The sequence below is a fragment of the Harpegnathos saltator genome, unplaced genomic scaffold (genome assembly GCF_003227715.2).
Source record: "Harpegnathos saltator strain DR-91 unplaced genomic scaffold, Hsal_v8.6 scaffold188, whole genome shotgun sequence".
In the NCBI taxonomy this organism is placed as follows: domain Eukaryota; kingdom Metazoa; phylum Arthropoda; class Insecta; order Hymenoptera; family Formicidae; genus Harpegnathos; species Harpegnathos saltator.
Window position 1 is genome coordinate 490540 of NW_020229970.1, and position 24172 is coordinate 514711.

Genomic DNA, 24172 nt, shown 5'->3' on the forward strand with positions numbered 1-24172 from the left:
TGTCGCTCCAGTTCCTCGAAACTCTCCGACGAGCTCCGGTGAGACAGTCGATGAAGATCAATCAACGACGGCGACGGCTGATCAAATACGCAGTTTAGGGAGCGCGACGCAGTTTAGAGAGGGCAAGCGAGCGGAAGAACGAAGGAAAGAGAAGAGTAATGTCCGCGCAACTTATCGGCAACAGCCGAGTCGGCTCGTTAGAATAATCGCCAGATAATCTCAGGCAGACGTAATGGCGCTACCTGGATCCCGCAAACAAGATCCCGGGGCGGAACGCGCGGTTTTATTTGATTCGGCACACACACACACACACACACACACACGGAGATTACTTGATCGCGCGACGCGCCGCGTCCCGAGAACATAACGAGCCTCGCTCGACGGGGACGCGCCACCATGCTGGCGAACGGCGGCAGAAGCACACACCACAGCGACCTGATGATACAATGACGCAATGTACGAGCGACGCGAGACAAGGTCTCCTTCGCGTGTAGCGCGGCGCTTACGTAACGCGGCGACAGGATCCGCCGAGTTTGAATGAGAGGAGCGATGAATGCGCACTTGTGCGTGCGCGCGCGCATGTGTGTGTGTGTATGTGCGCACATGTGTACGCATCGCCGCGATCGTCGCGCGAAGGATCCCCTTCAAGGACGAGGCGGGGGCGGTCTCGAGGATGCGCGCCGTAAATACGTACGTCGTCCGCGGTAAGTCCTAAAACGAGCGTCTCGAGTTTGCATTGCAAATATTGAGTGAGCGAGACGCAGGAGACGTCCTGAGACGATATCGTGAGTATCGTGCGTACCGAGGACGACTGATGCGCCGCGAAGAAGGCGAGGCGAGACAATCATCTCGCGCGTGATGAGCGCGAACGCCGCAGAAACGGCAAAGGATAACGTCGAGATAACGCGAGAACTCGCACAGGTCGGCGAAGACGACCGGCCGCCGGTTGCCATGGCGAATCGACCTAACTCGCTGTTATGAGTTTCGGTACAAAAGCGCACTCGAGGAGTCGCACCGTGCGAGCTCTAGAGCCACGCCCTGGTACAGTTATAGCGCATATTCCTGCGCGCGAGAGGTGTGCACGGCTCGTGAGCGTGCGATACGCGAACACGCGAGCGCCGACACCTTTGCGCGTCATGGGTCAAATTAATTATTCGTGATATAGCGGGATAAGGGTGGTCGAGAGAGAGAGAGAGAGAGAGAGGGGCGTGAACGCGAGAGCGTGGCAGAAATAATGACGGGGTTGCCGTAAGAAACGAGAGAGGAAGCCGTTCCGTTTTAATAAACGTGCAGAGCGTATTGTTGTCGCGATTTGGACGAAATAATAAGTGAAGCACAGCGAGAAGCTCGCCGTCGCATCGGCGGCGATGGCACGCTCGAGGAGACGCGGGAGAGGAGAATAAAATGTTCTTCTCTCGACTTCGCGGCGCGGCGCGTTTGCAACTTTGCAGTCCGCGAGCGCGTTTCTTCGAAAGCAAGAAGGGCCCGTGCAAACCGGCAAGTGGCGTCTCTCATTATGCAAATCGTTCCTCGCTTCATGCCCGGTTGAAAATTTCATTAACGGCCGACCGATTTGCACTCCGCTTAATTTTACGCGGCCGTAACTCCGTCCATATAAAATCGGTCGTAAAGTGCACAAAGTAGGTTCAATAAGTGCGCGCGCGCGCGCGCGCACAGCAAGAAGCTGCCGTAACAGTCTTAATTTATGCAAAACTACCTTATATGGCCGCAACGGCCCGACGTATCGCGCCAAGAGAAGAGGAGGAAGAAGAAGAAATAGAAGTAGAAGTAGATGGAGACGAAGAGAAGAAGACCCCGGATTTCTCTTGGCGTGCTCTCTCTCTCTCTCTCTCTCGCGGGGGAACGCTCCATGAGAATCATTGTTCTCACGCGCGAGCTTTTGAAAGAACGTCCAACTTGAGGTGGCCAGAGCCTCATTTATCTTTAATCTCTTTAATCCATTATTGGTCACTGTTCCCTGTCTATGAGGACGCTCTAAATCAAAGTATTAAAAGTGTGATTTAATTTTGAGGGCTTTGCAAGAGATGGCATTAATGCCAGAGTTTGGTCGAAGACATTTCAATCACGGTTATTGTTTCTTAATGCTTTAATATTAATCCATGATATTTAGTCATTTACTAACAATAGATGCAGTAAAAATCATGTTAATACTTTCCATTTAAAAAATGGAGCTTCCTAAAGAGCATTTTCGACAAGCGTTGTTTTTGTTTTTTAATCAGAAGAAAACGGCGACTGAAGGTCATGGAATCCTGATAGAAACTTATAGTGATGTTGCTACATCAATTAAGACATATGAATATTGGTTTAGACGATTCAAAAGTGGCGATTTCAATGTGTTAACGACAATGATCGCTCGGGACAAGCCAAAAAGCTTGAAAATGCAGATTTGCAAGCATTATTGGACGAGTACAATCCACTTTAGAACTTGCCAAACTATGTGAACCTGGCACCCCACTTTTAAAAAATTAACTTTTAAATACAAAAAATGACAGGACTTTTCGTTTGTAGTGGTTTGTAGTGCTTTTCGTTTTGTTTGTAGTTGCACCGTTTGCAAGAAACCACCAGATTGGACAACTAACAAATGGCAAACTTTAGCCACCGAGCGGTTTATGAAAAAACCGGTGGTATCTTGCAAACGATGCAACCACGTACAAACGAAACGAAAAGCACTACAAACAACTACAAACGACACTGAACGAGATCCCGTAAGCAGTTTTATCACAGCCCGTTCAATGTTGAAGTTTGCAATTTGTTAATTGTTTAATCTTAGTGAAGATTGTTTTGCTCAAAGTCGAGTGCGAGCCATTCTTTTAAATTATTATATTTTTTAAACGGCGGAACTACAAACGATACTATTGTTGTACCGCAAATAATTACAAATGGAATACTATCAGTTTTTGTATTTAAAACTTAATTTTTTAAAAGTGGAGTGCCAGGTTCACATAAGTAACTTACCAGAACATTAAATGTTGATCGTAGAACAGTTACCCAACATTTACATGACATGGGGAAGATTCACAAAGAAGGAGAATGGGTTCCGCATCAATTATCAGAAAACGCCAATTGTGAACAACCGGTTAAACATTTTGCATTTCGTTGATCGCCAGACAAAAATGAAGAGATTTTATATCGAGTTGTTATTGAGTATAAAAAATAGATCTATTTCGATAAACCCAAACGAAAGAAATCACGGGTTGATTCCGGCCAACCATCAGCATCCACTTCGAGGCGCAATGTTCATGGTTCAAAGATATCGCTATAAAATGTATTTGGTGGGATCGAGGTGTTGTGTATTATGAAAATCTGTTAAATCCAAATGAAACTGTCACCGCTGATTGTTATCGATAATACAAACTATACAAATTGAAGCGAGCATTGAACGAAAAACGGTCACCAACGATTACGAACAAACGACGCAAAGTGATCTTTCTTCACGACAATGCTCGGCTTCATGTTGCATTATTAGTGAAGCAAACGCTATTAAAGCTGGAATGGATGATCTTGTCACACCCCGTGTATTCTCCAGATATTGCTCCATCCGATTATCATTTACCATTCCGGTCGATGTAACATGCTCTAGAGGAGGACAAATTTTCATAACTTCGAACAAGTGCAAAAATTTGTTGCAGATTAGATAAACTCCAAAGAAGAATCTTTCTATCGTCGTGGAATCCATCTGTTGCCAGAAAGATGTGAAAAAGCTGTAGATAATGAAGGAAAAAGTTTTGATTAAGATATTATCTCAGCTCATTATCTTGTTTAAATAAATCAGTTATCGTCGCGAAATCCATCTCTTGCCAGAAAGATAAGAAAAAATTGTAGAAAACCAAGGAAAAGCTTTTGATTAAGATATTATCTCAGTTAATTATCTTGTTTAAGTAAATCAGTTTCTGGAAAAAAGAATCTTAAAACTAAATCACACTTTTAATATAAAAAAATGGCCTGCAAAAGCAGCCCGTACAACGATATTGCGGGGCAATAAAATTGAAGAAAACACGTTGATATTAGCTTCCTGGTAAAGTCAAGAAATTCATTCTATTCATTGTCCAAACATTCCCGAAGTCTCTCCGATGATGAACACAATAAAAATATAAATATACCGTCGACGATATCAAGTATCGTCGATGTGAAAGCACGTCGAACGTAGCGAGAAAGCAACTCGACATTTCGAAGGTTTCTTTTCCTCCTATTGAACAAAATTACTCGACTAATATATATAATTTGTTTTATCCCCCGCTCTCTCTCTCTCTCTCTCTCTCTCTCTCTCTCTCTCTCTCTCTCTCTCTCTCTCTCTCTCTCTCTTCCTCTCTCAGCATCCAATTACTCGCGCAAATCTCCAAGAAACAAACAGGATTAAATGCTTCTAGGATTAATCGTGTTTGCGAAACGATTGTGCGACCACTAACGGGTTAAATTCGCGCTCATTTCCTTCTGCGAACGACAAACCGCGAAGCGGATCTCGCCGCTGAAACGTTCAACGTTCACGGCGTACAGCGGCGTTCAGCTCTCGGCCGAGCGCAAACGCCACTTATGCGGCCTGTCCATCGCCCATTATACGCGAACGCGTGTCACGACGAACGTGCCAGCACGTGCTACGTGCGCTTTTTTATCGCGAGCCAGTCGCGGCGGACGTCGGCAATTTCTCCCGCTCGCAGTTTAACGCGCGTTGAATTCGCACGAGCACTTTGAAACGTCTCACGAGGACAGCTGTGGGCATGATAGCGCGAACATAGCGATATCTCGAAGCTCCGCATTTACCGAAGGAGGCCGTCGCGCGAACCTGAGCTAAATTTTACGACTGAAGGCGAGGCAGGTGAGCGAATCCTTCGCTTCCACCGAGGCACCGACGTTAGGCTGGATTCACACTGTCCGTCTAGACCAGGGGTTCGCGGTTTCCAACCTGGGGCTGCGAGGAAAAGTGATTGTAATGTAATTAATAATGATTCAGATGAATTCCGGAATAAACCGGCGAATTTTTACCATCAAATTAAAAAATATGTTATTAAAATTATATATTTTTTACGTATCTATACGTATATATATTCATTACGTGTCACTATGCGTATGCGAAGCTCGCGATACCATGGATAATAATTTTATAATATTAAAATGACAGTTAATTTCTATAAAACAATACTATGTAATAATAGATTATTACAAATTAACTTCTTACCTTAAAACCCTAATAACTAATTTTTAGCATAAAACATACGAATAATTTTTTTTCTGTAAGGGATGCGAAGATTCATTAATAAATTTTTAGGGGTGCGAGATACAAAAAAAGGTTGGAAAACCCCGCTCTAGATGATCAAGTGTCTCCCATGCTTCTGCATTCATTCAGTATCCGTCATCGTCATCATCGTCATTTCCAAAAAAAAAAGCGGTAGATTCTTGCCTGCCGCCGAATAGTGCTGTGAATCCACTAGTCTCAACTGGACGAAGGGGCGGCGAGGAGGAGGAGGAGGAGGAGGAGGAGGAGGAGGAGGAGGAGGAGGAGGAGGAGGAGAGGAGGAGGAGGAGGAGGAGGAGGAGGAGGAGGAGGAGGAGGAGGAGGAGGAGGAGGAGGAGGAGGAGGAGGAGGAGGAGGAGGAGGAGGAGGAGAGGAGCAGGAGGAGGAGGAGGAGGAGGGAAAAGAGAAAAGCAGGAGAAGACAGAAGAAAGCAAGAAATCGTCGCGACGATCGAGTTCGCGAAACGCGCGATTTATCGATGTACAAAGTACGGTATACGGCGCGCGAAAGGGATGGCAGCGGAGGGCGGAGGGGAAGAAGGGGAGCCGCACCGCGAACGGTTTCGCGTTACAGAATCTCCCGGTGGACTGTTATACGCCGGCATAATAACGGAGATAACGGAATGTAAATAGCGCGCGATTGCGCGCATCGCCAACAATGTGCGCGCACAGCCAGGCGCACGTTAAGTGGGCGAGAACACCTCGGGGGGGGGGGGGGAACCGGTCGCCGTCGGCGTCGGTTCTTATCACCGGCAGCAAATAATTAGCGCCGTGCGGCACCGTTTTCTCTTCCCAGAGGTGAGTCGGCCCATTGTAATTAATCGTTGCTTCATTAGGCTCCTTCCCCTCCTCCCGTTTGTTCCGCTCGCGATTTCGCGACGCAACGCGTCCGGCACATTACGAGCACACGTTATTATTACTCTGGCGATAAGAAGCGGAAACGTACCGGCCGTAATACGCGATCGTAAGAAGATCGCAGCCGATGGCGGAGGAGGAGGGGAAGAGAAACGCGCGACCGATAAATCCAATTAATTACGAGCGAAAACACGCCGTTCCCCTCCTCTTCGCTTCCTTGGGGTTCCCCGCGGTCCCCGCAAACGTTCGGCGCGCTCTTGCTGATATCAAAGTCAGGATTAACCGGACGCTAATGAGGCCGCGGCGGCAGTCGCGCGCTCGATACGCCGCGATTTATTAATCGTCCTCGCGCGATCTCCCGGCGCGTGCTCGTCGTCGTCGTCGTCGTCGTCGTCGTCGTCGTCGTCGTCGTCGTCATCGTTACGACGACTCATTCTCAACGCGTAACACGCCGCGGCCGCCGCACCTGCACCGACGTGGCAGACAACGCTATAATCGCCGAGGAAAACGTCCAACGGAGGAGGAAGAGGCGCGTGCACGCACACCCATACACACACACACACATACACGCACGAATATACATACATCATAAGCCGGAATATTCTCCTTGTCACGTATAACGGGCGAACTGTTTCTAGGCGCTATCAAAGCCATCTTCTCGAGCTCCGGATCACCCTATTCCTCCTCTTCCTCGCTCCAAGAGAGCACCCACGAGACCACGATGAACGTCGTCGCGCGTCCCCGCTCCTCCCTCCCGCGCACGTGGGAGTAGTTCGGCGTGACGAGCAGTTTCTCGCTCACCGGCCGCCCCAGGACGTTCTCATGCCCTCGGTGGCTTACAACATCCCTGGGCTACCTCGTGTGTGTCCACCTGGTGCACGAGCCGCAACCCCCACGAGAGTTCGGGCCGACGAGCTTCACGCACGCACTCACACGCACGGACGCACACATGCACACACACACACACACATACACTGTCACTGACTCCCGCCGCCGCGCCGGAGAGTTCCAGGAAGCTCCGACTAGCGAATTGCACGCAGCGGTCTGCCGAGTTGCCGCGAGCGCATTTTTCGCGACGCCTCGACGAGAAACGGCGAGAGAGAGAGAGAGAGAGACAAGTGCGAGATCACGCGTCGGCGGGCATCTCAGAAACGCCGACTTGTGCCGAGGCTTCGATCGTCTGCGCTGGCATTCCTCCGGGAAATCCCCTCACGTGGCGCAGAAGCATGTCTCTTTCTGTGTCTTTGCCTCTCCCCCTTTTCTCCTCGTCACTGCTCCCCTCGTTACTTCATAGAGCCCCGTGTCTTCTACTTTACATCGAAAACACCTCGCTCCCTCCGCGAATAGCGAGAGATGTTTAAACGCCTTTGCGCCACGAAGACACTTCGAGTGGTCCCGCTGCCGCGGTGGCTCTTGCGATGTTACGCTCGGATGAATTAACACACACGGAAGAGAGCGGACACGCGCGAGACGCGGGGGATTGTTTTCCGTCCTCTTCACGACTCCACGCAGAATCGCGCGAGCGCGGCGCCGAAGAATAGAGCGATACTTGCGGAGAGCCCGCTCGCGTGCTTTGTAGCTCTCTCTCTCTCTCTCTCTCTCTCTCTCTCTCTCTCTCTCTCTCTCTCTCTCTCTCCGTCTCTCTGTTTTTAGCCAGCACCTCTCCTTCTCTGAGCCTTTTCGCGCGTCTATGAATAGGTACTTGTGCCTTCCACCACTTTCCCGAGGAAGGTATACTCGCTGTTCGCTCGGGAGAGAAGGAAAGAACGCGGGTCCTTCGCGAGCTGAATCGCCGGTGAAAATTGCGCGCGTAAAAGCGGGATTTTTCAAGAGCGACTATCGCTTGTTCTTCGACCCCTCCCCCCCCGCTTATGAAAACTTCATCAAATCGCGACGGCCGGCCGTTCCACCCTCCGGCCGTGGCCGTCCGTCGCTGCGAAGCTCCTCACTCCGAAATCGCAAAATCCGCGAGAAAGTCTCACGAAAGTCTCTCGAGCCCGACAGACCGAGCGGACGATCGACGTCGCGCCGATCACCGGCCGCTCTTCATCTTCTCTCCTTCGACGCGTTTTCCCCGAGAGGAGAGAAACTTTGCTCCACTTGGAGTCGTTGCTCCGCTCGTTTACTCTCGCTAAAAAGGCCCGTCGCGATTTGAAACGTTACGTAACGCCGAGAGGACGGACAGTGCGATTTCCGCGCCCGCGCGCCGCCCTGACGATGATGACGAGACGGTGACAGAAGAGCAGCGAAAGAAAGACGAGAGACGACGTTGAGGAGAGCGACGACGGGCGTCCGACTCTGTACTGAGGTTAGGCGTTCCAGCGGTTCTGCCATCCGACTGTGATCCCCACTCTTTCTCTTTCTCTCTCTCTCTCTCTCTCTCTCTCTCATTCTCTCACTCTCTCATGACAGTACACAACCTGCCTGCCTGCCTGCCTGCCTGCCTGCCTGCCACACTGACGCGTCGTTATGTTTTTTCCGTCTTACCTGCGTGCGGCGATTACGCACCTCTGCTGCACTAAAAAGGAAGTTATCTACAAATTGCACTTACGCAACCGCATGATTCTGTCTCTCAGTCTGTTTGTCTGAGGATTGTTTGAACGACGGTTTGCGGTATCCGCGCGTCTAATAAATAGAACGTTCCTTCCTGTCACGTGCAGGGGGAAATTCTGTTCTCCTGCCTAATAATGATAATAAAAAACAGTCGCCGGGGCAAATTGCACACGCTTCTCGCTCGTTCGCAAAACGACGTTCGGCATCGAGAAATATCACGTGGGCCTCTCGCGCCGCTTGTCCTCGATACCGCTGAGAGGTTGTCGAATACAAAATCGCCGCCTACATCTGAATTTCATCGGCGAGGGACAGCCGAGCGCGGACTTTTAAGTAATCGGCGACGAGAAACAACGCGTGAAACTCAATTATTGCAAAACACGCGCGCGTAAGAGGCGGCGCGGCGGTTCTCGCGACGGGCGACGGCGAGACACCGTCGGGTTGCGCCCATTTGGCCGCGCGTCTTATTATATCATCGATATAAACGACGATCGATAAAAGATTCGCTTTCGTTTCGGCCGGAAGCAGAATATCAATTGCCGTCGCGTCTCACTCTCGCACACACGACGTCTACGACGATGTCCTCCGCGTTGACCTCGGAGATACCTCCTTCGTCGCGCGATCTTTTCGGTATCTTTTTTTTCACATTTTCCGAGTGCAATCTAAATGAGAGATTCGAAGAAGAAACAAGCAGAAAGAAAATATTCGGAGCGTGATTTAGTTTCGAGGGTTTTGCAAGAAATGGCACTAACGTGTCAGTTTTGTGGAAGACATTCCAAGCACAGCTATTATTTCTTAACGCTTTAATATCAATCCATGATATTCAGTCGTTTACTAACAACAGACAATAGTAAAAATCGTGTTAACACTATCTGAGAAATGGAGCTTCCTAAGGAGCGCGTTTCGACACGCGTTACTTTTGTTTTTTAATCGAATTCAGAAGAAAATAGCGGCTGAAGCTCATAGAATTCTGATAGAAACTTATGATGATGTTGCTCCATTAATTAAGACATATGAATATTTGTTTGGACGATTCAAAAGTGGTTGATTTCAATGTTGGCGACAAAAATCGCAGGACAATCAAAAAGGCTTAAAAATGTAGATTTGCAAGCATTGGACGAAAATCCAGCACAATCCATTTTAGAACTTGCCAGAGCATTAAATGTTGATCGTACAACATTTACATGATATGGGAAAGATTCACAAAGAAGCAAAATGGGTTCCGCGCATCAATTATCGGAAAACGCCAATTGTGAACCGATTGAATATTTGCATTTCGTTGATCGCCAGACAAAAATGACGAGATCTGGTATCAAATGGTTATTGAGGATGAAAAATGGATATATTTCGATAATCCCAAACGAAAGAAGTCATGGGTTGATCCAAGCCAACCAGCAACATCCACAAATCGAGGCACAAATCGAGGCACAAATCGAGAAACAATGTTCATGGTTCAAAGGTATCGCTATAAAATGTATTTCATGGTATCATGGTGTTGTGTAATATGAACTGTTAATAAATAAATGAACTGTCCGAATGAAACACTGTCATCGCCGATCGTTCTCAACAACAATTATACAGATTGAAGCGAGCATTGGACAAAACACGATCACCAATCGCGAGTAAACGACGTAAAGTGATTCTTCTTCACGACAATGCTCGACTCCATGTTGCATTATCAGTGAAGCAAACGCCAGTAGAGCTGGAATGGGAGATCTTGTCACACCCCGCGTATATTCTCCAGACATTGTTCCATCCGATTATCACTTATTCCGGTCGATGCAACATGCTCTAGAGGTGGACAAATTTTCTCCAAAGAAGAATCTTCTTTTTATCGTTGTGAAATCCATCTCTTGTCAGAAAGATGGGAAAAAGTTGTAGAAAACGAAGAAAAATATTCCGATTGAGGTATTCCTTCATTATCTTGTTTAAGTAAATCAATATTTGGGAAAAGGGAAGGAAAGCTCGGATCTAAATCACACTCCTAATATTATTTCTTCGCGCAAAACCGAACGACCTGTCTCGGACATTTTCTGAGACTTTTCTCTGCACGCACATTGAACGGAACGTCAAAGAGGGGAAAAAAAGAAAGGAAAACAGCCCGCTTCTCGCGATCGGTATCTAGGAGACACACTTAATACTAGAGCAACACGACGCGATTCGTCGTATCTCGCGTGGAATCGAGTGCACAAGGAGGAAAGTAAAATTTTGAAAGCGAGAACGCGCGCGATTCCAGGACGCGCATAATAATACGCCTCTGCAACGGTTCGCGAATCGCGAGCACGGATCGGGATAATGGCTATGTGCGCGTCCAAAAAATTATCTCTCTCCCGCTCGCGCGCGCGCGCGTGGAACACGAAAGCCGGTCTAATAAAAGTCGTTAAGGCGAGACCGGAGAAGTCGAAATATTCGCGCGGACCGCGCAAGCGGCGATCTCATTATGACTCGCCGTCGCCGTCGCCGAGTGGAAAGGCGGCGACGAGAGTACAGCCGACGCCTCCGCCTCCGGCACCGCCGCGCCGCGCCGCGCCGCGCCGCGCCGCGCTGCATTCGTCGATGTTCTCTTCTATCCGCGCGAGTGAATTTTTCACGAGAACGCTTTGGGAGCAATTGTGCGAGGGGGGCGTTGCACGACCTATCGATACGGCGTTTTATCGCCTGTATCGAAACCCGAGACAAAACGTCACGCTCGGTCTCCCGTGAGCGTTGTTACGTGGGGAGAAGAAAAAGCCGCGCGTTCTACGTGCTAATTGTTTTCGCCGATGTTTGCGCAATTCGCGATTCGCTCTCGGACATCTCGTATCTGAGTGATCTGAGGCGAGACGCGTTTGCGATACTCGGAACTCGGAATCGTCGAAAATTATAACACACGTAAAAATAAATGTACGTATTCCGGACAAATAAATAAAAGTTTAAATACGCGGAAGAAATAAGAAACGAGTATACGAATAATAAATAAAACAAAATCGCGCACACGGAAGATTCATCGCGGCGGCTGCACCGCCCATTCGCCGCGGGTGGAAACATCGTGTCGCTCGGTGAATCTTCTCCCCTCTGCCCCGAAATCACGAATAAATTGCGCGACGCGTCGTGTCGTGAGCGAGCGACACGTAATTAATTCAGTCATCGATTTATTCGTCGACCTATTATCTATCATCGCGCCAGCGACGTTCGGTTCCGAATGCGCCGCCAGCGCGAACGCGTGGTGTTCGTCATCGCGAGCCGGGCCCTGAAATATTACGCGCGCGTCTCCGATTTATAGGACGCGTAACGGTGACTCGACCTTTCTACAATTAACCTGTCCGGCGAATACGCGGATGTACAAAATACGCGCGACAGGTCTCGGTGCGTCTGTTGCGCGATGCGCTCGCGAAGGGGAATTCGACTGGCCGCGGCCGACAACCGCCGCGCGATTTACGGAGGAAAAACAGACGAAGCGACGATCGTTCAATTAGCGCGCAACTATTGCCTCACCTCGTAAATAAAACGTTTCTTATTTTACGCGGAAATTCTGGCCGCGGGGAACGAACTGACTTCGCTGGAACTGCACTTGTTTGAACGAAAAATAAATATATTAGGTATACGAATGAATAATTCCAAATTTTCAGCTAAATTCAAGGTTTATTTTAAAAGAAAATACAAGAAATTTGTCAATCATATTCGCCATTGTTTTTTATAACTTTAACCCTTTGAAGCACAGCGGCACTCTGGAGTGCCACTTTTTTTATTTCATTTTATTACGTTTTTCAGGTATAAAACACTCGATTTTCTTGCTGTTTTGTGGGTTTTCATTCGAGAAAATTATGTCGAGTATTAAGTATGTTGTAATGTGTAATTCTCATAAATTGTTTATGAAATTGTTTATATAAGTAGTTAAATGCAAGAAACAGTATTTTTTGTACAAAAAATTCGTGTCAAAGAGAACAATTATAGCTATATGGATGACAATTGATATCCTGGGGTTTTCGAGATCGCCGATTACGAATCCGCGGTTGGAATTTCGGAATTCAAAATGGCGGATCCAATATGGTGAACAAAAATGTTCAAAATCTTTGGATTTTGACAGAAATAGATACATGGTGGGTTTTTTGGGTCGCTGACCATGAATTTGTTATCAGATTTCCGAAATTCAAAATGGCGGATCCAAAGATGGCGGATAAAAATTTTCAAAATTCAAAATAGAATTTTCTCAGAACAGTATGGAAATAATTTATGGTTAGTGAATAAACACGCGAATTGAAAAATTCAATAATTTTTTATTATAACAAATTTCGATAATCACAAAATCAAATTAGAAGTAAAAAACTTTATCACGAAATTGCATTCGGAAAAAGTTCAATATCAGATTCGATATGTAGAAATCAATAATAGTTCTCATTTTCAATAATATTGAGAAATATTTTACAGTGAATAAATTCTAACAAATGGATCTTCCTTCAATTATATTAGAAATCTCGTTATGTATAAAGGTGAAGCAAGGTCCAAATAATCTTCAAAATATTCGTTTTTAATAAAGTTGAATACGTTTTTATATGCAATTTGGATTTAAAATTTTGAAGATTCGAACTTACTGATCCAAGAAACTCTATATATTATACTTTTTTTCACAAAGATTGCAAAATTTTGAGAAAATTTTTTCGCCGTATTGGATCCGCCATTTTGAATTTTTTAGCTTCGACTCTGTATTTGTCATCTGTGATCGAAAAAACATATATATACTGAGTTTGATACATATCCATAATATCATATCAAAGTTAGCCACTTGAAGTCGCCATATTGAATCCGCCATTTTGAATTTTAAAATTTTGACTCCATATTTGTAATCAACGACCTAGAAAATCCCTATATACATAATCAGTTTCTTTTATTATTGCATAGAAAAATTCGTGCTTCAAAGGGTTAAACTACCTTCGTTCAGGTAGTTGATGAATTTCATGTCGGAAAAATGTTGTGTCTTTGGACACGATAAAGTCGTTAAGCTAATTTCGGATCTCATCCACTGATTTGAAGTACGTATCGGACAAGGCATGTTGCATCGACCGGAACAAGTGGTAATCAGTAACAGCGATGTCGCTGGTGAATATGCCGGGCGCTGCAAAACGTCCGAGCCAAGACTCATTATGATGTCTATTGACGTAGCAGCAATGTGTAGTCTAGCGTTATCATACAACAATTTCACAGGGCGTTCTCTTTTGCCGCTGTACAGACGTCTTCGTTCTAATTCTTGACTCAAACGGATTAATCGGTGTTGGTAGCGGTCCGCAGTAATTGTTTCATTCGGTTTTAATAGCTCATAATAAATCACGCCCTTCATACCCCACCAAATGCAGAGCAGAATCTTCTTTCCAAAGTGTTTTGGCTTTGCGACCGATGGTTGACGGGACGTTCGCCGGGACTTACCCATGACTTTCTGTATTTCGGATTATCAGAGAGTATCCATTTCTCATCGCCCGTAACAATTTTCTACAGGAAAGACTTTCGACGCTGTTTATTGAGAAGAGAAAGACACACTGCCACTCGTTGATTTTTGTTAGTTTCAGTGAGTTCATGCGGAATCCATTTTCTTTCTTCCTGAATCTGCCCCATTTCGTATAGGCGTTTGGAAATAATTTGTTGCGTTACTCCTAAATGCTCTGCAAGCTCTTTTTCCGTTTGTGCTGAATTATCAGCGAGCAGTCGCTCTAAATCATCGTTGCCGCACTTCTGAGGTCCTGCAGGACGTTCTTTGTCACTCAGACTGAATCGCCGCTTTTAAATCGTCTAAACCAAAATGCATACACATCGTACGATACAACACCTTCGCCGAGAAAGGAACAAATCGATTCGCATGCTCTTGCAACATTTTTGCCTCGTTGGAATTCGTGAAGAATGCAGTGTCGGATATGCACCTCATCTGTTGCCATTTTTGTCTGTACTGAACTGAATAATTTTTGAGGTTCTGTTGAATCTTCCGCCATACTAAATGTAATTTTTAATAGCCATATATCAACGCTATATAACCGTAAAAGAGCCAGAAAATTTGATTATTTGAAATTTAATTACTTAGCCATTTAAAAAATTTGAATTATTCGTTTGTACACCTAATACATTTTACATAACGCTATTTACATAATTTCCCGAGAAAGAGAGAGGGGGAGAGAGAGAGGTGGGAAGGAATAAAAAAAAAAAAAACAGCGAAACATTGCACGCGAAAATTCCGCGGGAAATCTCCGCGGCGCCGGTCGATATCGCGCAATGTCAACGACACGAGGAAAATATCTCGTGACTGCTAATGCGTTACTCTGCCGGGATTAAGGGACGCTGCCATTAAGGCACGTAATATGGCGAGGTGGAGGAGGGAGAGAGAGAGAGAGAGAGAGAGAATAAATAAAAGCCCATGCTCGCAGGACGCGAGGAAGAAGCGATTAATGGCGAAGGGAAGGTGCGGTCGTGACGCAGCTGATTGGTCATTAACTGGCGATCTAATAAAGCCTAAAAGGTTTACCGACCTCCTCCCGCCGCCCACCCCCCTTGCCCTTTCGCCGTGTCCGTCCTCCGCTCTGCGTGCAGCGCGTCAGTCGCAAACTGCAGTGTAACATCAGATAAAGTGCGTACACCGTCGCGACCGCGCTATTAAATTCCCCGGTGCCGCGCAGATAGAGCGGACTTCGCGAAACCTTAATTAACTGAATGATATGCGCGCGCGTGTGTGTAAGAAGGCGAAGAGGAACGCGAGAGAAAGAGACGAAGAGAGAGCGTACGCGCTGGCGCACAGTGGGGCCAGATGACATTTTTTAGTTCAAAAAATTCTCTAGAGACCTAAACTCGGTTTCCAACCGATCATCGACACCAATGGATGAGGAGGTTGGTCCGTTGAATAAATTCCACTGAATAAATTCCAAAGAGATCTGTCTAGTCGAAATTTTGAAAAAATTATCGGTTCAGGGTTCATGGGTTTAGAGTTTGTCTTAAAAGTTTCGAGACTCGAACTTAATGTTTTGTAGCTATTTTTATAGAATATTCAACGTCGAGTATTATTAGGTTCTCGAGCTATGGTTAGATTGAGTTCTTGGACTATTTGGGGCTCTTAATATATACGGCTTCATGCATCCACGAGCTAAAAAGTTCTCAGATTGATAGATTCCTAGGTTGATGGGCTTAAGACTCAAAATCCCTCGGTTTTGTGCTTAACGGATTTATATTTGATGCTTTTTGTATCTTGAGCATACGAGTTAATGGGTTTCTGGTTCAGGATCGATAAATCTCGAGGTGTCTGTTGATTGGTTTCATAGTTTCAATCCGCCGAATACGCTATTAGATAGAAATAAGTGTCAAATAATGAGTACTTCACAAGTTTCTCGCGTTTAACGTTTAATAATTTTTCCTCTTTTGGGGCTAGTAATTCGAGAAAAAAAATTTTTTTTAAACTTTGTTAAGACAGATCTCTTCGGAATTTATTCAGGATCAACGGATTATCGGTTGGTGTCGATGGTCGGTTGGAAATTCAGGTCTCTAGAGAATTTTCAACCAAAGAATGTCATCTGGCCCCACTGTGCGGCGCGGCGGCGGAGCACACACGTGCACTTTTATTTTGACGCGACTTAATGTGACGCAATTTAATTTCTCGACTGGGAGCTTCCTCCCGAGATACGCCACCGGATAACAGTTATCTCACCCCCGTTGGCGAGTGATGTACGAGCCCCCTGTGCCGATTACGCGTGCACGCCCTTTGTCGTGGAACGTCGTTGCAGGATTTACGAGAAGAGACGACAAATATCACGCGTATTTTTTCTCTCCTCTCCTCGCAAGCTCTCTTCCGGCGGAAGCGATTTTCTCGTCGCGACGCTTAAACCGCGAAATTGTGCTCCAGTCGCGGAAACAAGAGTCTGTCCTTCGCGGGCTGCAATCAACATCAACGCGCTGAAGCCGCGTGTCGCTCTTGTGCAAAAACTCAGGCGATCCTCTAATTACCAACAAGACACGGCGAGTAAATGTGTGATCCTTTCCGTCGTTTTATCGTTTCTCATAATCATCTGTTATGATGCGGGAAAATGCATTTTGGAGGGAGGTATTTCGAGAAGGCCGTCGGCCAGCAAATTCGCGCGCGAATAAACATCGGCGCGCCGATGAACGATCGATCGGAAACGTGGGTGCGCTCTTGCCCTCCCTCCCTCTCCTCTCTATCTCTCTCTCTCTCTCTCTTTCTCCTCTTCGTCTCCTGCCTCCTCTCCCCCTCTCTTCCACAGGGGTCGAGCGTCGTGGAACAATCGATGGTACCGTCGTACCGTTATAGCAACAACAGGAAGTGGCAGTCGTACGTTGCGTTACGCGTGCGAGCGGCTGCAACAGCACGCCTGGTAACGCGAGAGAGTGAGGGGGAAGAGAAAGAGAGAGGGGCCACCTTGCCGTGTGCGCAGAGACGCGCATGTGGCATTGGTCGTTCGGATAAAAAGTAAAAGCACACGCACCCGGGGGTCGTGCGTACGAAGTGTGTCGGAACCGGTCAACGCACCGCCGCGTCTCCTCCGGCACCGACGCGTCGACTGCGAGAATGAGACACCACGTCGTCGATAACCGGCGCGAACGAACACGCTTTCGATAACGATGCCCGATGACTTCTCGAGAGACACGAGGATATCTGAACGGAACATTCTACAGGGGAAGGTTAATTAGTGGTGAAGAAAAAAATTACGGTACTTCGGCTCGCTTCTCGCCCTGGCTCGTCTTCCTGGATGTATTCGGCGAAATTATATTTCGCATCAGCTCGAGCTGAACCCGTGGACCCGTTTGCGACCAACTCAAGTAACGTCATCGAAGGGAAATGCATGAATTCAGATTTATCTTTTGTAGCTGACCTGGCTGCATTAAGATAAAAATATCAATTGCCGGACGTGTCCCTATATCCGGACACATGTACAAAAACTTATCATTATTAATCTCAAATATTTCTGCTGGTGTAATATTAATATATAGTTGAAATCTGTCAAGATCCAAAAATGTTTACACGACGAATCATTTTAAGTATTGTAAAAATTAGTATTCACAGTAAAAGAAAATTATAACGTGATTGGATGCGGGACATGCTTTGACGATGCTCTTAACATCTTTTTAAAAAGTTTGATATATTTGTTAAAACGTTCCTTATTTTGTTATTTTTATCTTATGAACATTGCGGTATTCAATCCGAAAATGATGAAGAATAATTATAAGAATGCATTTAGTTGATAAAAAAATGATTTGTAGTTAAATTTTATAAGTTATTAAGTTCTCATTTAGTAGTTCAGTCTGCCAGCAAACTGATACTTTACTATTGTGGTGCGGTACTGGCGCTAAGTTTCAAAAATTATTTAAAAATAGGTAAACGCCGACACCCCCGACGAAACCTACCTAAAGCGTTGGGACTATTGTAGAACTACTAAAAGAGACTAAGAAATCGACTGGAACTGCCAGCAAACTGATATTTTACTTTTGTGGTGCGGAGCTGGCGCTAGGTTGCAAAAATTATTAAAAAATAATTAAAGGCCGGCACCCGCGACGAAACCCACCTAATACGTTGAAACTATTGTAGAAGTACTAAAAGAAACCCAGAAGTCGGCTGAAACTGCTAGCAAACTGATACTTTACTCTTGTGGTGCAGTGCTGGCGCTGCTAAGTTTAAAAAATTATTTTAACATGGTTAGAAGCCAGAACTTTTGCTAAAACATATCAGGAACTATAGAACTATTCTAGAACTATAAGATTTCGTGCTTGAAATGGCTTTTTTTAGAAGTGGCGGTGCTACGGGAAGTCAGCACCTCATATTTTCAATCTGCCATTTTGTTAACTAATTCAGCGGAACTATTGGTAGAACCTATTAGGAACTGTAGAACTATTGTGGGTGCGAATAGAACTATCGTTAGAACTTGCGGTACTAAAAAATGAGGTGCCAACTTCACATCGGCATAACCGACCACATTGACTCATTTAGTGCAATTTGCTTTGGTGATATAATGCTCATGAGTACTAATAAGCAAAGTAAGGAAAAATCGATGTGAAGATTAACTTTACGAGTGCTTTTGTGTGAATAAGATTATATAACAATATTGTCAACATTAGTTTAAAAATAAATAAATATTCTAATGCTTTAAAAGTGTACGTTTTAATCACCCTTATCGTATAATCACCTTTCATGATAACCTCTATCATACAGGGTGTTTGAGCACTTATCTACATCTTTCAAAAGTAAAGGGAAATTATTTTTAGCAAAAATGCCGAAAATTTTCACGACTAAGTCGAGTACGCTCTATCCAATGACTTTAAACTTCCGGTAATAACTGGAAATAAGTTATGAAGGTACAAGAAAATAGTCATCGAAGAAATGAAGAAAACCAAGCAGAAGAAATTATTAAGAGAAAAGAAGTAAAAGGGATTAAGAGAAAGAAATTAAGAGACTTAATTAAATAGTTTATAATTTAAAAGTATATAATCGTTAGCTTATATGAGACACATAGTTCATAAAATGTTTATAAACAAAATGATTAACATAGGATGGTTTCAAATAGTCAATAAAAAAACGAAAACTCAATAAAAATGAAGATTCTGTCTTTAAAATTTGGTTTATTTTTGACTAATTTTGAAACTTTTTGTATCTTCCATTTCTTAATAATAAATTTTGATACTTAATTGCATATTTGTATCATTAAATTTCACGTGTCTTTATAAAATTAAGCAATCGTAGCATTGCGCCGTTAAATATTCGGCCATTGGGACATTTACTTCATCTTGTTGCCAATTCTCTTCTCTCTTTTGCAACAGATCTCAACTTGTTTCTCTTTACATCCCGAGAGTGTACCCTAACTCGGTCATAAAAGACAGGCCTTTTGTTATGAGTTGTCGATACAGGTTGCAAGATGTGTACAAACAAAGTAAGAGTCAAGATACCGTGATTCTCCGTTCACCGCAAATTGGTACTCCTCTTGCCTAAGTTAACAATATAACGCTCCGTCCAGGGCTGAGACTTGTCTAGGCGCACCGGCTCTCGTCCGCGGAGTTGTCAAAAATGGGCGACCTCCGCGCTGGCCGGCGTTTATGAAGATTGAGTGCGCGGTGGACCGCGCCATTGGCGGCTGCTAATTCGCAATATAACGACCCACACGGTCATTTGCGCACAATTGCATTTTCGGTCGTGGCGACGCGTGGGCGTGAATTCCTTGTTCTACGTCTACGACGTAACGTCGGACCGTATCACGGAGATATCATTTTTCTCTGTTCAAAGTGACGGGATAAGCTTCCGATGAAAAATATCGGACACGAACACGCTCCGTTTTTCACTTAAGATTTATGTCCGAGAAATGTATCAAAGCAAACGGATTTTAATCTGCCGCACGCTATGATTATTTCGCGTAAATATTAAGAAAATTAATCGCATAAAATAACAGATAATTGGGGAAAATGCAGAAATCAATCTAGCAGAGGAAAGATTGCAGAAGTAGATGTGTCTGAAATGAGGTTCGGCGCGACGCGTCTTGAACGGCCAGTGTTGCTGGATCAAAATTGTTTCTTCATCAATCTTAATGCAAAAATTCTTCAAATTTCCCCACTTTTGGTAACAATTTTACCTAATTGACAAAATTTTTCACCAATTATGTTAAAACTCTTTATAATTTTCTCTTTAAATTTTCTTTATTTATTTTTAATAATAACGCATACGCAAACCTAGAATTATGATGTATGTTTATTACATAAATATGTCGATTTTTAATGAGAAACGAAGATAGAATAGTCGCGTTCAGCAGAGAAAGCAGCTCAGTGAGCGCTCAGTGATTATTGGTGTATTCTTTTAGAACTTTGATAGATTCCAAGTTATTTAATATCAATTAAATATTTTTCTTCTTTTAATCTTAAGATATATTATAACTTCGAAATATCTTTGGTAATGGTAAGGGGTAGTTATACTGTTCGTGTTTACATGTGAATATTGAAACGTAGCCAAAGTGCATTCTAGCAGTACTACAACAACCGCTCAGTGAGCTTTTACATCCGATTGGCATATTCCTTTAGATCTAAAAATATCCAACGCCAATCAAATGCAAGAGCTCACTTAGTACTCAGTGAGCGGTTGTAATACTGAATGCACCGAATTAATCAAAGGACTCGTGGAAATTGTGTCTACTAATCCAGCTAATCAGAAAATGTTGGCCACTCTTTTTTTAGGCTGGATCTACAATAGATATAGCAAGCCTCAAGTTGTAAAAGAATTAACCAATCACAGTCAACTATTTTCTTCACATTCGATTGTGGAGATTTTTCTCAGTCCCGGCTGTCAAAATTCATCAGATTTATGCTCTTCCCAGAAAATTTTCACCAATCTCCAAAATGTGAAAACAAAAAAAAAACCACCAAATCTGGTGAAATTTCGCCAGGGTTGGCAACTGTGTAAACGACGTTTCGTCGTTGAACGAACGAGTGCAAATCGCGAAAATAATAAACAGACGCTCACGCACATTTGCGTGCGTGAGGTTTGAGAGGGCGCTTGTTATTGCGAGCCGACGAATAATACAGTCTGTAGTCGGTAAGAGAACACCTCAGTTTATCGACGACCGCTTCTTCGTATCGACGCATGTTTCTTCAGGTATGATCGTATCTTTACAATATAGCCGAGATAATTGTTATCGATTATATTATATAGAAATCGCGAGAAATGACACAACACGTGCTCCACTCGTGCGTGCAAGTGTTACGTTATTTGTTCACGTTCCCTCATTTTTATACTAATAAATTATATTTTTTATTATTTGTTATACAAGTACAATTTTTCCTTTATTTGGACCAACTGATCAAAGTCTGAGGTGAGTCAGAAATATATCACGTGATCTGCTAAATTATCACGTGTACATACGAAGCACGCCTTCGGTTTCACGCGATTTCCAGAAAAACAGTAATACATAATAACAATAGGAAGCAACATAAAAATATACAAAATAAATCCGTGCAATAAATTGCATACATCCGATAGAGAAATAAAAATGACATCAAATGCGGGAAATATATCGCTACGGCTACCTCGTTATCGTGTCGAATGAAAACGAAAGCGGAGGAAACGGAACGTCGCATTTTCCATACGAGGACGAGGAGGAGGAGAAGAAGGAGGAGACCTCGGGACCTCGAGATGACCGAAAGCGGAATGCAGGATGCAAGTGCAGCGAGCGCAACGCAACAATGCGGTCTGCCCACACGCGAAATACCTGCGGGACGCGAGCGACGACAGAGAGAGAGGGGAGAGACAGCGAGCGAGAAGGAAGCGTCGCGGCGATAACGAAGACGCGCGTCGCTTCGAAAAAGGATGATTCGCGATGATGACGTCAATTGGACGACGCGTCTACGTAATGCAATGAAAAGCGCGTCCGGCGCTCATCGTTCAGCATGATTCGAAAAATCGCCGACGTCAGGCCGCTCATTATCGCAATTGCGCGCGTATTCGAGCGCAAACGCCGATCTAGAAACGCGCGGTGGGAAAAAAAGCCAATTCATGGCGACGACGGGACGAAAACTCGACGAGGACGGCGCGACATCCTTGTTCATCGCGACCGAAAGCGTTCGTCTGCGTGAGAAGTCAACTCGGTTGAGATAAGCGGGAACATCTGACGGAAAAGAGGCTTCCTGCAGGAATACGTTCGTTGAGCGTGCAACAAGCGAGTATCCGCTTGATTCCCAGACGAAAGAAAGCCACCTAAACGAGCCGAGTTTTTTTTTCCCTCCCCGTGAGGTGGTAATAACAGAAACGTCATCACTCACCCTATCCTGTATCCTGATATTCTCCTGGCCCCTCTTCAGGTTCGGAGCCCGGAGAACCTTGCTCGTGAGCGGCGGCTCCATCGCGACGGCGAGGTTCCGTTCCGTTGCCTCGTCAGGATCTCATCTCTCAAGCGGGCGCCCCGATCTCATTCCACCGTCTGCAACAAACAGACCAATTGCTTTCTTCAAGTTTCACGTCGTAGCTTCCGTGAAAAAAAAGAAAGATAAGCGGCTCAGCACGTGGCTCAGCGTGCATCTTTCACGGTCCGCGCGAAACGAAAATGAATCACCGCTGGATTACGATCGGTGAGATAAGTTATCGCGCGTTATTTTTAAACGCACGCTGCACACGTACGTGCATGTTGTGTGTGTGTGTGTGTGTCAGTCTCCGAGCTTCGTGCCGGTCGGGGAGTCACGATCGCGTGACGATAAGACAGGGAATTGGGAGTACTTAAAAAAAAAAGAAAAGAAGAAGAGAAACGGAATGACGAATTGAAATTCCGAAGGACTTCCTCGAGCACGAGCTTCGTCAGGACTCTCCCAGTAGGTCTCCTCGGCTCGGCGCGGCGCGGCGCGGCGTGGCGCGATACGCGATACGGCGGGTCGTTAAGCGAAAGTAAGAGTAGACGTGTGTCCCGATCGTGGGAGATCGAGAGACCTACGCGAATTCCGCACGTCGGACCGCTACGGCTGGATACTTTCAGAGAAGCAGGAACGAATAACGGTTCGCGCGCCAGTTAACGGGAGGATAATGACACGCGACCGCGAATGGCTGGCCGGCGAAGATAGATTCCTTCGCGGATCTGATCGACGACGACGACGTGACTTACCCTCACGTCCCTTTGGACCACGGGAATTCGCGAGTCGTCGTTGCCGAGACGTCGCGAAAATGATTAAAGGCCCAAGAATCAAAATCACATATAATTAATTTAATTATCTTAATTTAATTCTCTTAATCTTAATTTAACTTAATCGTATCATTAATTTAATTATCTTATAATTTAATCTCTTAATCTTAATTTAATTTGATCACATAATTAATTTAATTAACTTCATTTAATTATATTTCATAAATTTAATCTTTTATTGCAATTGAAATTTTAATTACAACTTGGACCAGTCTCTGACTCTCCTGCCTGCCTAACCAACCAACTTTCCTCAAGAATTTTGCTTCTCATATTACGTTCCGAATTTCGACTCTCCATAGGCTTTTAACTCGGCAGATTTCGACTGTAACTCTCTCCGGAGAGTCTCCTTGGTTTCATCCAATTTTTCCGAAAGAATATGCCGCAAAAAATCAAGCGGAGGAACCAAATCAGAGCTGGGATCCGATCAATAATTCCAGTAAGTCCGTCTCTCGATTTCAGTTCAACCAAATTCCGCGTACTCGGCCACGACAATATAACGCCGTGATAATAAACTAGACAAGCAGATAAGCCGAGCTCGTTTGCAACTCCGGCGAGTACGAGAGGACGCGACAAACACACGCGTAGCTAATGAGAGTCGACCGTGAATCGCGCGAGGAGGGTTGCCCGCTCGAATTAACGTCGTCCGGAGAGGATTATCGGTACGGCTTCGAAGGGAAGACGGGAGCTCTTCGCCGCGACAGATAATCAATGAACCTCGATATGAACCTTCTCCTCCTGCTCGTCCCTCATGTCCCGGCGACATTCGCGTCTCTTCGCGAATCGCGGATTCCTATAAACGGATTTGCGTCCAAATTTGAATCGCGCCGAGACGCGCCGGTCGGTCGTCAACCGCGCGA

At 45.2% G+C, this 24172-nt stretch overlaps 1 protein-coding gene across 8 annotated transcripts in view; it reads right to left on the reverse strand.

Moving 5' to 3' along the window:
• The window catches only part of Wdr62 (WD repeat domain 62), a 134654-nt gene that overhangs the window by 67308 nt on the left and 43174 nt on the right, over positions 1-24172 (reverse strand). For 5 of the 8 annotated variants that reach the window (XM_025297778.1, XM_025297776.1, XM_025297777.1 and 2 more), the window contains one exon: positions 22408-22565. In XM_025297778.1, the coding sequence (XP_025153563.1) occupies positions 22408-22488 (81 nt within the window). In that variant the 5' untranslated portion in view covers positions 22489-22565. Of the gene's footprint in view, positions 1-242; positions 414-6690; positions 8436-22407; positions 22566-24172 lie in introns of those variants that run through there. The other 3 variants (XM_025297782.1, XM_025297781.1, XM_025297775.1) reach the window with 3 other exon arrangements.